This window comes from Thunnus maccoyii, chromosome 19 (genome assembly GCF_910596095.1).
Source record: "Thunnus maccoyii chromosome 19, fThuMac1.1, whole genome shotgun sequence".
NCBI lineage: Eukaryota > Metazoa > Chordata > Actinopteri > Scombriformes > Scombridae > Thunnus > Thunnus maccoyii.
The window spans coordinates 28,286,537-28,304,036 of NC_056551.1; the positions used below are offsets into that span (position 1 = coordinate 28,286,537).

General features: G+C 39.2%; 1 protein-coding gene across 1 annotated transcript in view; it reads right to left on the reverse strand.

Moving 5' to 3' along the window:
• ppp3ccb (protein phosphatase 3, catalytic subunit, gamma isozyme, b) overlaps positions 1 to 17,500 on the reverse strand; it is a 32,128-nt gene that overhangs the window by 3,483 nt on the left and 11,145 nt on the right. Inside the window, 9 exon segments of the mRNA XM_042395141.1 lie at positions 2,480 to 2,564; positions 7,001 to 7,078; positions 9,051 to 9,176; positions 9,330 to 9,424; positions 9,518 to 9,595; positions 12,010 to 12,149; positions 13,480 to 13,625; positions 13,741 to 13,852; positions 16,926 to 17,050. Coding sequence (XP_042251075.1) covers positions 2,480 to 2,564; positions 7,001 to 7,078; positions 9,051 to 9,176; positions 9,330 to 9,424; positions 9,518 to 9,595; positions 12,010 to 12,149; positions 13,480 to 13,625; positions 13,741 to 13,852; positions 16,926 to 17,050 — 985 coding nt within the window.

A 17,500-nucleotide genomic window follows, 5' to 3' on the forward strand; every position in this document is an offset into this window, starting at 1 on the left:
ACACACACACACACATCAGAGTGATCAAACGTTACGATCAACAGCGATTCAAAAGTACCTTCATTTCAGTTTTTGATGTTTTAACTGACAAACTGAGATTCAGACACTGATCACTGATTTCACACTAGAGCTGTAATAATTAGTTGTTGATAATCAATAGTTATTTTTCAAGAAAAAAAAGCCAAATATTCATTGGTTCCAGCTTCTTAAACATGAGGATTTTAAGCTTTTATTTAAGATTTTTGAGTTTTGGACTGTTTATCTCGGGCTGTTTGACATTTTAACGTCATTTAAAGACAAAACGATCAATCACTTAATCGCTAAAATGATTGGCAGATTAATCAATAATGAAAATAATCGTTACTTGCAGCAACTCCAGCATAATTTCAAACACCAATTAAAACAAATGTACTAATCTAAAGTAGCTAATGTAGAACTGATCATTAATTCATGAAGCGACGGTGGAACACAACGTCTACGGAAGATTTAAAGCGCCTAAATAAAAACAAATCAATGAAATAAGTACATTACACATTATTTGCATTTCCTTTTCATGTTGCATTTACTGTGTCATAATTTAATAAAAAAACATTTTAAAAAGGACAATTATTTATCTTTTATGGTTATTCATTGTTATATTAATTTTTTATGCCACATTAAAATCAAATCACAGCCCGAAAAACTGTAAATTTATGTCACAATGAAAAACAAATCATTCACAAAAAGCTAAATAATTCATTTAACATGTTTTGATTTAATTAGGACAGTAAATGCCAACATAAACAGCAAATATAAATAACGTCTATTGTATTGCCCTTTATATATCATTTGATTTTTATTTAATCGTCCCTAACTGTGAGCGTAGAATAATCAGAACTATTGAACAGCCTGCCGCTAACACACTGCGTTAGTGATTATCAATTCACTAATAAGTGGATGTGGAAGAGGAACTTCACATGCCTGTGCTGCTTTTCTAGGCCTTAAAATAACTCGCAGACATTTTCTGAACAAGAGCATCCATCATTAAAAAAAGACAAATTATTCTGACACACTTCCACCGGATTAAAAGGAGGACACGTGTAAATCAAGGAAGAAGTCATTAACCTTTTACTGTAAGTGGAGCAAGACTGGAAAACAGGATAAAACTCCACAGACGTCTGAAGTCTGAAACACGGTATTTTCTGTCCAATAACACTTTTTACTGGACTCATAAATCTATCTTCACTGAGCAGAAAGGCAGCAATCACCATCCTCGTCAGGATGAGGGTCCAATTTAAACTTCATTAGTCCTTATTAGGGACCGAGCCCAAAAGGGCCTTTTGTGGCGTAATAATAAAGAAACAAACAAACAAACACGAAAAACAATAGGGTCCTTGACTGAGCCCAAAAGGCAGAGGACTACTACAGTAGTCCTCTGCCTTTTGGGCTCAGTCAAGGACCCTATTGTTTTTCGTGTTTGTTTGTTTACGACATTGTTACGTAATGTCGTAGAGAGATCAAACCAAAACTCAATTATTCGTCTCATCAAGACCTACAAATCATAAGCTGACACCCCTGACCTAAATCCAACAGGAAGTCTGCAATTAGCCTTTCAAAATAAGACTTTGCCCCAATTTTGGCCCCCAAACAAACGCTATCTCCTCCGAGGGCGTTAATGGTATCGGCTTCAGACTTTAATAGATGACTTATGACACTGTGCTGAAAAAAGCTGTTAAAAACTTTGTAATAACTCGAACAGTTTGGATTTAATAAGCCCTGAAAGTTGCAGTGCCACATTACCCTTACAATGTAAAGGAATGAGGAAGCATGAACTTTGTGTCAAACAGAGGCTTCTGACATCTAAACTATAAGTCTGACCACTTTCAAACCTGTATCAATGGATTCGCCACCAAATTTCCTACTAAAATATGATTTTTAATGTTAGATTTGGCCAAAGTCATGGGATTTATGAGGAGATTTCACAAGAAGCGTACTCTAAAATCCTCCTCTCCAACTGCTCCTGGTGATGTCACTCCCTCAGTGCTGTGAAACATTCCGCAATACACACTCATTATAAAATCACAGGAGGAGCAAGAAAAGACTTTAAAACTCACACTCTAATATCTCAAAAACAATAAAAGATAGAAAAAACATGTAAATTGGAGATTTGTAGGTCAAAGTCTCGTGACTCATTTAAAGTTCAAATGAAGTTTGTATCTAAAACTATGTGGAAGCAGTAAATGTTCAAAAAGGTGTTACTTATTGTCTCTACACACCTGACAGTACACATGTCAATCAAACTTTCGAAATAAAAGCACACCACACTTGTAAGAAACATCCCTCACTTTTAAAAAGCAAAATGATCTGATGCCGACGGGCCAGAGTGCGAGGTCCAGACCAACACTGCTCACAGCTTTAATTTAGTCTTCATGTTCACATAATAACTGAAAATATTACTTAAAGTAAAATTCAACCAAGTGGTCCGAGCGCTAAAACACACCTGAGCACAGAGAAGACTCGAGCCATCTTTCCAATCGCCCGGATCTTATTCCTGATCACCTCCTTCCTGACAGCCGGAGCTCCACCTGTAAAAAAAACAGAATAATAGGACATGAGGCGAAGGAGAAAATCCCACTACAATCACATCTCTGGATGTTTTTTTACTTCACAGACCTCAGCTGACTAATAACTGAAGCAGTGTTGTATCACACCAGCATGTAAAACGACTCCTCCACTAAAAATCTGAACTACATGCAGCAATTCAGGTGTGATTTTAACAGCAGTTTTAAGTAACTGCTCTCAAATCAATAACTTAAGCACACCAATCAGAAATGGTTAACTGCGTATAAATGAGTAATTTATAATTTGCATGTAAAAAATCAGTAATTTGTGCTCTCAAATGTATAATGTGTACAAATTGGAAATAAATCATTTGTAGGAAAAATGTACAAATTACTAATTTGTGCTCCCAAATGTATGACTTGTGCATACAAATAAGTAATTAATAAAAATTGTATAGTACCATTCAGAAGTGAATGGGAAGACTGAATTTATGTGTAAATTAGAAATGTATAGTTTGTGCATTCAAATTAGTAAGTTATAAAGTTGAGAGGACATTACTAGTATTTACAAATTAATTTTTTAACACACAAATTGCAAACTTGTAAGCACAAACTACTCATTTGTAAGCACACATTGAATTAATAGTACAAATATTGAATTAATCTCTTCATATTAATACCTGTAGATGTAGTGTTGAGTCTTAATCATACATATGTTATTAACATATTGTATTGTGTTAGTTCATGTGCACAAATTTCTAATATCAGAGAACAAATGAAGTGCTGTTGACTTAATAGAGCAGAATTATTAGCTATTACTCATTCAAGAGCGCTAGCAATTAAGTTTTCTGTTGCCATGACACCTGCCAGGCTCCATCAGGACTTGCAGCACTTGTGGTTCAACTAGAACCAAAGTGAACAGTCACATATAATCTTCATGTATCATTAGATCTAGAAAACCCCCGATTATCAACGCAACCTGTAGTCATGCTGCTACAATCATAGCTTATAGCTGAGGAATTATTGTGCTGCTGCACACACACACAATATGTGAGCATGAGGACGACAGTATAAGCGAGTATATATATATATATATATATATATATATATATATATATGAGAGCAGAGAGATGGCGCTCTGGCAGCGAGCCGCTCTGTGTGGATAAACACCGCGGTGAGTTGGCATCAGCTCCCGTATGAGAGAGCACGCTACCGGTCAACGCTTCACCATCTCGCCGACACACACAGGACGACTCGTTTTCAACACGTCAACGGTTTAGTCGACACCACGCTTCACTGCGTTCAGGGTTTCACTTCCTCCTCAGGCTCTACTGTATTTGATTAATGATATTCAGTGTTGAACAGTAGGTTGCCATAGCAACATGCTAATTTTTTTTTTTTTTTTACCAGTGGTGGAAGAATGAGAGATGAGATGAAGAAATCCTCCATTATTAAGAAACAGGACATAAAGTATTGGGAGCAAGATGTACATTTTTCATATATTTAATTGTAATATTGATGCAGATTCACTGATTTGTACATGTAAGCAGAATTTTTAATATTGTTATTGTTGAGCTAATTTTAACAATTTACACTGTTGGATGGTTTTATGATGAATATTTTATAATCTTATATGTTTTATGTATAAAATATTGATCTGCAAAATAAATGTAGTGAGTAGAGGTAAAAAGTACAAAATGTCATAAAATACAAATACTGATGTAAAAGTACCTAAAATGGTACTTTAGTAAAACACTTGAGTAAATGTGTTTGTTATTTTTCACTACTGATTTTTACTGTTTTTACAGTTTCTGTGACTCTGCTCATTAACGGCTCAGCAGATAACAAGACTAACAGTCTACATGTGTTAACGAAGCCGGGAGCTAAAGGCTAATGTTAGCATGCAAACATTTGCAAATTAGCACTAAACACAAAGTACAGCTGAGGCTGATGGGATATCAGGTCTTAATATGTATTCATACTACAGCTGATAGTTGATTAATCAATTAGTTTAACACCTGTTTTGATGATCAGGTTCTTCAAGCTAAAATAATATAATCATAATATCTTATATATTATAATATATTTTGGGGGTTTTGGACTTCTGGTCAATCAAAACAAGACATCTGAGAATCAATAATTGTATTTTTCTTAAATTTTCTAGACTAAACAATTACTTGCAACAATAATATGCAGATAAATCAATAATATTATTCATGATGTGTTTTAGATCAGCTGTATGTAAACCATCAGTTGATCTTGTGTTACGACTGATAAACTGATAAATGAACCTTTGACATGAAGCTCCTCGGTGCTGTTGATCCTGTTGGTCGTCGCCTCTAATCGTTGTGTATTTCAACCCTTTCTAACGTCGTCATATTTGTATTTTTAGACTGTTTCCATGTATGTTGTGATGACCCCTGAGTCATCTCGCATTGCTGTGTGGTTCACTCGTCTCTTTGCTCACCCTGCAGGTGGATCGTTACGGTAACCAGGAACACCTGGAGGCCGCGGGCTGTTCCCAGGTTATTTAAGCCTGACTGCAGTGCATCTGTCTGTCTGTCTGTCTGTCTGTCTGTCTGTCTGTCTGCAGTGCATCTGTCTGTCTGTCTGTCTGTCTGTCTGTCTGTCTGTCTGTCTGTCTGTCTGCAGTGCATCTGTCTGTCTGTCTGTCTGCAGTGCATCTGTCTGTCTGTCTGTCTGTCTGTCTGTCTGTCTGTCTGTCTGCAGTGCATCTGTCTGTCTGTCTGTCTGCAGTGCATCTGTCTGTCTGTCTGTCTGTCTGTCTGTCTGTCTGTCTGTCTGTCTGCAGTGCATCTGTCTGTCTGTCTATCTGTCTGTCTCCAGTGCGTCTGTCTGTCTGTCTGTCTGTCTGTAGTGCATCTGTCTGTCTGTCTGCAGTGCATCTGTCTGTCTGTCTGTCTGTCTGTCTGTCTGTCTATCTGTCTGACTGTCTGACTGCAGTGCATCTGTCTGTCTGTCTGTCTGTCTGTCTGTCTGTCTGTCTGTCTGTCTGTCTGTCTCCAGTGCATCTGTCTGTCTGTCTGTCTGTCTGTCTGTCTCTCTGCCATGTGGCGGCAGCAGCTGCTCTCTCTCCCCTTCAGGCACCCGTGTGTTTAGTTAGGAAGCTGTTTTAAGTTATTCTTATGTCTTTGTTTTGTAACTAAATACACACATCTTACACTCGTGCACACGTGCACCACTGAGCCTTTAGTTCTTTAATTAAGCTCAATTTGGTTTAATGTGGATTCAATAGACGTTATCATAGTGTCTCCTCTTCGTTGTGAGTCGGATTATAACAATGTCAATAAATTATCTGTGTTTTTCTGTTTGAAAACCTTCTTGCCTCAATATTTTTGTCCTTGTATAATATTCAGTTGTTCAGATAATGACGTCATGTATGAGTACATGTCGTGATGAATCGGCGGCTCTTATAGTGAATAAACCGGGTGTTTAGTTGTTGTGATCGTGGCCGTCGCCAATAAAACAGCTGCTAGTTGAGTAACATGTTCCTTCATCACCATGAACACACACACACACACACACTCTAGTTTATTTACACTATTCCCACACACACACTGAAATACTCACTAGAGCAGCAAAATGTGGATTCATCCGCCTCTGAAAATAGTTCCCTTTAGTTTGTTAAAAAGCTTTAAAACAAACTGGAACTACATATTTGTTAGAAGGAAAATATTAATTATATCCTTTACATTTTATGGAATAACACCAGACTCCTTTATGCTTTTAAGACTTTCTGGATTGATCCATCCTTCCGTCCTTCCTTCCTTCCTTCCCAGCAGCCACTGGTTTCCAGTTATTTCACAACGGAATAAAAATCAACTTGAGAAACAAAAGCTTTTAATTTGTTTTTTTTTTCCAGTTACTTCATTATTATGTGGCAACGCTGCTGCAAGAGGAGACCGTTTGGAAACTGTCCTCGACGGTGCGTTCGAGGACAGTTGTGACACCCGGTCGTTAATGAATCCTCCCTCAGAGAGCGCACGCACACACGCAGACACGGAACGAACCGAAGAGGAAAGTGTGAAGTCTCACACGTCCGACGACGAGAAGAGTTTTCAGAAACAACCACATGACCATATCATCACAGAAAAAAAAACTAAAGGTGACAAACTGTTGACTGTGGCTGCAAGTTGTTCTTCACTAAAAATGACTCGAAGTAACCGTTTGTAATTAAAGGATTCGAGGCGTTTCCCCCCCCCGAAGGTCAGAGGTCACATGACTGCAACGTCTCCTCTTATATCCTGTCGCTGTCCAATAAAAAGGCCCCAAAAATATATATATATATATAAAAGAACGAGTTGAAACAAACATCTGTGAGGTGTTTGAGAGTTCAAAGTTCAGTTACAGAAGGTGGAAAATACACAAGTTGACTAGTAACACTGAGAGAGAGATTCTAGCAGGAAGGTGTGATATGAGAAGGTGCGACATCCTCTTACCCTCACACGTGTCGTCCCCTTCTGACATCAGCTCGTCATCAGAGCAGATGTTCAACACGTTCACCAGCATCTCCGTCACTGTGTGAAACAAACACACACACACGTAGCGCTCACTGATCTGCTTTGCAAGAAAAGACCCGACGACGTGATCACGAAACAAATCACACATATTAAAATATTATTTAAATAAGGGCAGATGTTATTATTACAGATGCAAATATGTGATGATGACGATACATTTGACAAGCTTCTATAATATAAACACTGAGACGTCACCATCCCTACAATAAACAAAACAAAACATTTATTTGTTGTAAACTTCTTCCCAAAAAAATGCAAATAAAAGATGAATCCGTCGGTTATTTTCTCCGTTAATCAGAAAACTTCAAAATAAAAGCAGCAAATTCTCACATTCAAGAAACCTGCAACCAAAAAAATAGTTGCAGATTAATGTTCTCTGATTGATTTATAATGTAGATTAATGAACATCAGAGCATCGTCTCTGCAGGTGTTCAGGCTACAAACATTAGAGGAACTTTATATACTGATTAATAGTTCTCTAAAGTCATTAAAACCTTTAAGATATGGGCTCAATCATAACATGCATTTGATTGTAGCTTGTTATAATAAGTTATAATAAGCTTTTAGCAACAAAGCGACCCTTGATTACTCTAGTTTGTCTTTTTTTAAAGGTGCATCCGGAGTTATAGATGAATCCTCTGTGTGATTAGTGTGTTTGTTTTCATTCCTGTGGAGTCGCTCGTTAAACCAGCAGGAATTAAAATCATCAAACTCCTGATTTCTGTTAATCAGAAGAAAAACGCATCGTTTCATTTCAGATGTGGAAAAAACAACACGTGATGCTGTGATTTCAGTCAGGAACAGAGAGATCTTTAGCGCTCTCTGCTCAGGTCTTTGTCTGCTCGCCGCTCTCGGAATGAAACACGAGGATTTAATGGAGATTTATATTAAAGTCAAACAGATTTCATGGAGCGGCGGCGGCGGCGGCGGCTTGTGGAGGTTTAACAAGCGACGGAGGCTCGTTCTCTTCCACCTACAACAGAGCGCGAGGCTCAGATCAGCGGAGGATCCGTCTAATGCTGCTATCAGAACCTTCTAACATGCTGCTGGTCTGGAACCCAGCAGGCTAACGGGGGGCGTCTGCTGCCCAAATTAATCCGAACGGCGTCGGAGGGAAACAGTAAACCTAATTATGTAGCACAATTATCCAAAGAGCTGAGAACTCACGATGACGTCCCTCCTCTGATACTGTCGCTATGTCACATGACGCATAACTCTGGTCTGTGTCACTAGATTGGATTTAGATTTTCCCGCTGGTGTCCTCTGTCCTCCTTTAAGACTAAAGGCTACATTAGCTGCTACTAGCATAACATGCTCCGTGTTGCATTGTGGGTAATGTAGGTTTAACAAAGAAGAAGAATGTGTGTCAAGAAAAAGGCGATAACGATTAATCGATTAATCACTTAGTTTGAAACTATTCAATTAATCACCAACTACTTTGATAATTAATTAATCATTTTGAGTCATTTTTAATTAAAAAAAGATTCTTAAATATGAATATTTTCTGGTTTCTTCATTCTTCTATGACAGTAAACAGACGACTAATTGATTAATTGAGAGAATAATAGATAATGAAAACAATTGTTAGCTGCAGCCCTGATCTGAGTGTGACAGTGTTATAGGAGTGAAATGAAAGATCTGCTGATGACTCTTTAGTCATTTTTAAGTAAAAATACCAACATTTTACTGGTTCCTGCTTTTGTAATGTGCGGATTTTCTGTTTTATTCTGTTTTAAATCTTTGTTAACTGAATATTTTTGGGGTTTTAGACTGTTTGTCGGACAAAACAAGACATCTGAAGACGACCAAAACACCTTTGGACAGGACATTTAACACTTTTTAATACCTTTCTAAGGATTGTTTGTAGTTTGAGGGGTCTGGATTAAATGCTATAAGACCTGCTGATAGACACACACACACACACACACACACACACACACACACACACACACACACGACGGTGCTCTACCTTTCTCTCCAACGAAGGGCAGAGACCAGGTGAAGACGTCCATGAAGTTGGGCAGCCAGTAGGGGTGAGGGGAGCAGTTAAACTGCCGGATGTTCATCACATTATTCTCATATTTCAGCACCGCAGCTGAGGACGAAACACACACACACACACACACACACACACACACACAAACACACACACATGAACATTTCTACTTCACCATCCTGTTGCCAAGGCTTCAAGGTTTCCAACCTGTTGCCATGGTTTCCCCATCCTTCACCTCCTCCTCTCTTTTACCTTTGTTATTGTACACATCCAGGTAGTTGGGAGCCGAGAAGATTGTGATTAAAGACGGGAAGCCTGTCGTCTGACTTTTCCTGTACATTCGATACCTGTCGGGACACAAAAACACAAGTTAACAAACCGTCGTCCAATCAGAACGAGAGACTTGACGTCGGACAGCAGGCGCCGTCGCTCCCACTCACCCGGCGTCCTGGGCTTCATGTGCTCGTATTACAGACAACAGGTTATTGTTCATCAGGAAGTCACATACTGCCGGGTAACTGGAACAAAAAAAAACACAAGAATGAACAAACGTGGTGATGAAAGAAGGATTTGTTTTTACAGGATAAGACGCCAATTTGGCAAAAACAAAAGATGATTTCACTGGATGATTGTTTTATTTATTTATTTATTTTTTTTCAAAAATGTGGAGCCAATGACGAGCGCTCAGCCTATATCCTCCCACCGCTCGGCTGTCTGACAGTCACCTTGGTTGCTATGACAGTTAAGAAGGCTGCTTAAACTCGAGTATATCAAGAGATGCTAAAAGTGCTAAAATTAGAGATCAATTAAGGTCAAGGCTCTTACACAGAGGGAGGTTGAACGAGTTTATATCTGATCCTCACACACACACACACACACACACACACACACACACACACACACACACACACACACACACACACACACACACACACACACACACAACTGCACATTCACTTCATGTAATTCTAACCCAAACACATTTTCAGACATGGAAGACTTTACTTGTCTTCAGTTATACGTTACAGTCAGAGTCCTAAACGTCTGTTAAAGCTTTATTTAGAACATACAGAAACAACGGTGATGCTAATCAGCTGGTTGTTAAAAGTAAAGATGGATTTATATTTCAGCTACATACTGACCTATAACGGCTACGTGCATATTCACACAAGATGACTATACATGTACATGGACTATATATATATATATATATATATATATATATATATATATATATATATATATATATATATATATATATATATATATATATATATATATATATATATATATATACACGTGCACGGCTCGGATCACTGAGGAACTCTTCATCCTCACATGAAACACAGACAGAGACGAAGACGAATCAGACCAGATATAGACACAGCAGCTCAAAACTTATTGTTATGGTTTCTGCTTTTAATTAACTCAACCTTTTACTGTTACTTATCTTTTTTATCTCATGATTTTACCTCCTTTTATCCTCTTTTTTTTTTTCTTTCTCCTTTCTTTTAATATTATAAACTATCTTTTTTTGTCTGCTTGCTGGTTTTAACCTCTTTCTGTGAAGCACTTTGAGCTGCATTTTATGTTATGAAAGGTGCATTATAAATAAAGTTTATTATTATATGTAGCTGTAGTTGTGTATGGTTATTATTTAGAGCTGTAACGATTAGTCGACTGACAGAAAATTAACCGATTTATAAATAGAAATGATTCCATTTATATTGATTTATAGACTACAGCTGCAACGGTTAGTTGATTAATCGATCAACACAGCTTCTTAAATGTGAATATTTTCTGTTTCTTTGACAGTAAACTGAACATCTTTGGGTCGTGAGCTGCTGGACGTTATCGCTGTCACACATGATGAAGAGCTCAAGAAGACAAACAGTGAAAAACACCGACTGCTGGAGAAAATCAGTCCGACTCTTCCAAGAGCCTGACAGGAGAGACGAGCTTGTGGAAAACGGGGGGGGGTCGCCTTATATTCGGGCCAATATGGTAATCAGCCAGTTAATCCATAACGATCGAAACCTTTAGTTGCGACACTGTAAGAGACGTACATGTAATAAAAAAGTCCTGAGCCTGATTAAAAGTGAGTCACCGCCTGTGTGAGACGCTCTGGGAAGTAAAACAAACACGCTGCGAGGTGGCAGCGATGATGTAACTTCTGTTGTTTGAGGAAGTTTGAACTGAACAAACAATCTGAGAGTTTCAGAGCCTTAAACAGGAGCGAAGGACATCGACTGCACAAGACACTGTATATCTGAGTCTAATAAGTGGTCTTAATACTAAATATACTAAATATAATAATTATAAACTGCAGCTCAGCACTTTATCTTTGCTTTTAACAAACATCCTTAATGTTATTGTGGATTATGTGCAGAGTAGCAGCTCAATCATTGTGTCTGTTTCATGTTGTTTTTGTGTTTTGAAGCTGCTTTGCTACTAAAACAACATCCTCTTCTATGACGATAAGGACCTGACATGAACCGAGACGCTACCTGGACCAGCTTCTGGGTTTTTGTTGGCACCGAGCGGAGAGAGCGAGCGAGACGCAGCCAAACTATTAGAGTAGATCTATTAGACATTACAGAAACAATTTGGTGTCATTTCTTAATGAATAACTTCTACTTAAACAAAACCTCTGAGCAGCAGCAGCAGCTTTCACCTCACTGTGACCTCCACATGATGTCAACAGTGCAAATTCAACACAAATATTAAGACAGAGGCAGAGAATGCTAATATTTATTGTCAGTATCTGTGTGACAGCGGATTTAACCAGCGGTCACTTTATCCAGAGATAAGCCATTGTTTATAAAAGCTTTAATCAGCTCAGATTAACAGGCCGAGAGGCTCTTTGTCTCTTTTTTTTTTTTTTTTTTTTTTAAAGTAGAAACGTTTCCAGCAGCAGCAGAACCAGTCGTACCTGTAGAAATATGAGCAGCCTCTCACGCTGTTGTGGCAGAAGTGTTCCTGGGTCTTTTCTGAACCGTAGTCTTCTCCCGGGTCCGACCACAGCAGGTCACACATCGGCCCGAACGCCGGCGGCTCCTTAAACCGGTCCAGCTACACGCACGCACGCACGCACGCACACACACACACACACACACACACACACACACACACACACACACACACACACACACCAGTTTAAAACACAGACAGACAGTTGCCCGACACCAATTCAATCTAGTGAATGTTACTGACACAGCTGCAACTTCAATAAGTAAACGCAGCTAAAACTGATGCAGAAACTGTCACAGCAGCAAACAATCAAGATAATAAATAAGGCTGCAGTCAACCAAAGAAAATCTTGGTCGACTGAAATAGTACATAATCTTCAACTAATCAATTAGTCGCGGGTGGGTTGGTGGGGGTGCACAGTGAACTCACATTTCTCCGTTTAGCCTCTTCCGGTTATGCTAACCTATTGTTGCTAACTTTGGAGCTAACCTGCTTCACTTTAGCAGCACTTGGGGAAACAGCAGACGTGACTTTTTAGCATTTATTAACTGTTAAACTGTAGTCTGTTCTGTACATTTACTGCCAGACTGAAGACTTACCGTTCACCTTTTCCTCTGCTCCGCTCGCATCCACCATCACTTTCCCGCCGCTCTTTCCCCGCTCGCTACGCAAACATACTAAGCGCTGCCCTATTCCTCAACGGAGTTACGCTACCGATATTTAGCGTTATTTTTGGCATTAAAAAATATTTTTTGGCCTGGCGGGGGTTTGTTGATAATACTACAGGAAAAACGCTTATTCAATAAACATTCAGTAACCGTTGAGTAACCGTTGAGTAACCGTTGAGTACAGTTAGACCCAGCAGGCTCCATCAGGTTGAGTTCAAAGTTGTGAACAACGGGGGTGTTTTGAATACACCCCCGCTACTCAACCAGTCGACCAGGACATGTAATAAAGCAACAAGAAGAGAAAACTAAATTTAAGTAAGCAAAAACTAAAACATCATTTGAAACGACTAAAACTGACGATGCTGTTGCCGGTCAGATGACTGGATGTTTCTTCTAGATAAAAAGTATTTACACAAGCTTCTCAAATATGAGAATTTTAAGCTTTTTTTGTGTCATAAATGATCATAAACTGAATATCTTCTATTCAAAGACTTCACCTTGGGCCATCTTTCATTATTTTCCGGCATTTTATAGACAAAACGATTAATCGATAAATGAAAATAACGGTTAGTTGCATCTTTAAAAAGTCTTTTTCTAACATCAGCTGTTTTATATTCAAGCTAATATTATTTTAACTGATTCTGTTTAAACAAATATGTGATTATGCCGTTTTGTATACAAACCTGTAGTTTAATTTATATCAAATATTTGCAATTTAAATCACAGTATTGTTGAGACAGATTGCAGTTGTGTGTGTGTGTTACCTTGCGTATGTCATCCAGGCAGGTGACCTCGGGGCTCAGACCTCCATGCACACACAGGAACTGCTGGTTGAGGAGCGCAGCCAGAGGCAAGCAGTCGAACGCTTCCATACAGGCATCGTACACACGCTCCGAGTACTTTATTTTACCTGGAGGACACACACACACACACACAGAGAGCAAGGTCAGTTTTATACACACACAGCGCCGCGCCCACACACAAACAGGAAACAGCCAGATAAGGAGTTTGTTGTGTGGACTTACACTCCTGTTTGAAGGTGAAGTACTCTGTGAGGTGCCGGCACTCGTGGTTTCCTCTGAGGAGGAAGAGGGTGTTGGGATGGTTGATCTTCAGAGCCCACAGGTACAGCACACACTGCAGACACACACACACACACACACACACACACACACAGGTGAATCCTACTGGGAACACTGGTACCATTTATGACTGGAGTCCGTATGAGACTGGCTACTTTACTATCAAACATCAGAATGACAACTTTACAGAGTCACACCGGGGGTTTCTGCAGCATTCAACACATTAAATTAAGACTTTTTAATACTACATAAATAATTAATTTTACATATCTGATGTTGATTAAAAGGTTTAATAAATGTTTTGAATGTTCAACCTCAGATTTGTGAAATACTCACAAAGTGTTTGTCATGTTAGAGTTTAAAACTTTCACTCAGGAGCACATTTATCCTGATAATTATCGTTAGATTGATAACGTTTTTGGCCATATTTTAAAATCACATTTTTGTCAGCACTTCCTGGCTTTATGTAACAATAATTCCTGCTAATGTATTTAATCATTTAACCCACATGGACACTGATGAGTGGCAGAAAATCGGCGGATCAATTAAACAATGACAAGACATTAATTAGTTTAGAAAATAACCACAGAATGAAGAAAACTGAATTTAACAGTAAACAACAGAGATTTGATGTATTTTAATCACATTTGCGTGACTAAAAGCTGATGAGTATTTTGTTTTTTGACCTTCATCTGCAGCCGCGGACAGAAAGATAAGTTACTGTTATTAAAATAAATAAACCAACGTTGTCACTGTTTTATCAGGATGTGAACATGTCGGAGCAGGATGTTGTTAGAAAACGCTGCTTGTTGACCTGAGAACAGCTGACTGCAGGTTAGAAGCATGAAAAGCATCAACTTGAGAAAAGCCTCATTTATAAAAAAGAGAGAAATGATCTTCTAAATGTGAGTTTGTCTTCAAACACAGCAGGACTGAATGTGACGCACGTCGTGTTTTAAAACCTCCAAACAAACCCGTTCTGTTCAGCTGCCGCTCGTCCGCTCAGCGTGTCTGTGCTGCAGAGAACCACCTGTTTAATCTGACGTTTCTCATTTTCTGAAGGCGTCGACGACGACGAGCCGGATCGGACCGGCTGTTCATCTAAACTCAACAGGCCTGATCACAGAGAGAGAGAGAGAGAGAGAAGACCAGGATCCACCGACCGGTGAACGCGTAGTGACATCAGTGTTAAAGGGGATTTATAGTAAAATTAGTGTTTTATGTGCGTAACTAGCACTTCCAAAACACAGATGACCTACACTCAACACTGCACCTGAACGCCTCCTGTGTTGAGACTTGACTATACTCGCCGATATTTGTTTTTATATTTTAAAGTTATACAGGCAGTATTTATGTATATAAATAAACTGAATTCTTAATTCAAGTTTCATATATATGTACATGTTTTTTTTTTGTTCTATGTGTTTTTTATTTATAGTAATTTATAATTATTAAATTCTCAGTGAAGTTGACGTCATTTAATACAATAAAGTTTACTGTTAGACTGTAAAATAACCACATTTAAGGATCACTGCAAAACAATGTGCATTTATGTATGTATATATAAATAAATAAATAAGATTATCGGCTGATGTATCAATATCTGAATTTTTTTACTTCCTTATATCAGTATCGGCCCCAAACATCCAGTATCAGTCGTCTCTATCTGATAGAAGCTGCTGCTGCTACACAGTGAGGTTTGATTTTGTCTCCGGCTTGAACGACACGCCGACGTAATCGATGAATACGTCGATTTGTGTTTCTTTGACTTTATCCATAAAAGCCTGAACCCGACTGTCAGAAGTTTTCTTTAAACAGAGACGTAATAAAACGCTTCTCTGCAGGCCGACGACAGCAGCAACAACTCCACATCTGAGAGGAAAACATCCTGCAACTCTTTGACCTCCACACACGACGACGACGACGACGAGGCGGCAGCAGCTTCTGTATTTGGACTTTTACAGTGAGTTTTATCTGATTGATGGTCGGTCGCCGGCGGTCTGGGAGTCGTCGTTGCGTCTTTATCTGTTGTGTTTCAACAAAAGACTCCCTACAGAGCGGACGCTAACGGCTAGCGCGGCAACGCTGCTTCCCAGCACATTTACAAGGTCATGAGCGGTTTGTTTATTCGCATAGAAACCGATAAAACTAGACAACGTTTCCATGAACGTTACGCCGTGAGTGGGTGTGAGAAACCTGTGCAGATAAACAACATACTGATCACAATCATCACCAGCCTTTGAAGTACATCAAACACCATCTACGGTAATGAAAGACAGAATAACAACAACAGCATCGATCTGAACTTGTGTGATGAGTTTGAAATGCTTCCTTCATTCATAGATTTCATGTTGAAATATGTCACTGACTGTGTTTCTGTTTGTGTTTCTGTGTGTCAGAAGGAGGCGAAGCTGTGTGCAAGATTTGTTTCCATAAAAGGACGTCACTGCCTGCACGCCCACACGCTGGGAAAGTCTGATTGGTAAAAATAAGTATTTTTTTTTATGAGACGATGCTTGAATTAAAAGGTTGAAAGATTAAAAGGTAGAAGTTGATATTTAACAGTAAACTAACTGATGGATTAATCGACTCATTAACATGAACTGTTCCTGTGGTGAATCCTGAGCTGTAATACAACAGTGAGGTGTGTTCAGGTGTCCAGAATCATCATTTTTTTTTAAAGATAAATAACTTCTAAATTGATCCAGTATTCTAATGCCTCTGATCCTGACGGTGGTTTTTTTTTTTTTTTTTTTTAAATGGATAACACAGCTCTGTGCGGTCTGTGGCGGAGGCGTTCCAGGATGTACACTAATCCTAACAAGGAAGCATGACAGCAGCCAATAAAAATGTTCTGCCATCCCGTAGCTGCTACAAGACACACACACACACACACACACACTCAGTCCTTCCCTCCGGATTGTTTTGGAAACAGGACGCGGAGGGAGAGCCTGTGTGTGTGTGTGTGTGTGTGTGTGTGTGTGTGTGTGTGTGTGTGGGTGTGGCCGTCAGCAGCAGCAGACAGGGTGCCTTTCATTTCCTTCCACTATTTAAAGACGCTCCCCTCTAAGCGACGGGAGGCCGCCGCCTCCACCGCCACCGCCACCATCGCCACCACCGCCGCCTACCTCGATGCTGAAGTACCCTCGGTCCACGTAGTCTCCCAGGAACAAGTAGCGGGTGCTGCTGGGAGATCCGCCCACCTCGAAAAGCTTCATCAGGTCAAAGAACTGTCCGTGGACGTCGCCGCACACTGCGGAGACAAAAACACAAGCTGGATCCTCTGCGTGTGCATCTAATAACAACAAATCTCATAAAAAAAACAAAAAAAACTAAATCTCTAAATACTTTCATCGCTGTGTTTGTCTGTTTTCATTATTATCTAATTACTGAAATCGCCTTCAGGCTGATTAAAGCTTTATTCTACTTTCCTCCTCTTCAGCTACAAGCTCGTTGCTTCCTGATGAAGACAAATCAAACGTTCAGTTTTTAAAAACAGATCATGTCTTCTGGGGAGTTTTTATAAAGTCTATATTTGTACAAACTCGTTTATTTCCCAACTTGAGAGGATGTGAAATGTTGCAGCACTGATGAAGCTTCAGATAAACTTTTAAATCCATATTTTGCACAAGAGGAATGATTACAGCAAGAAAAAAAAACAGCTTTAATGTTCATTTTGGGCTCCTGACTGTTTGCTTTAAGA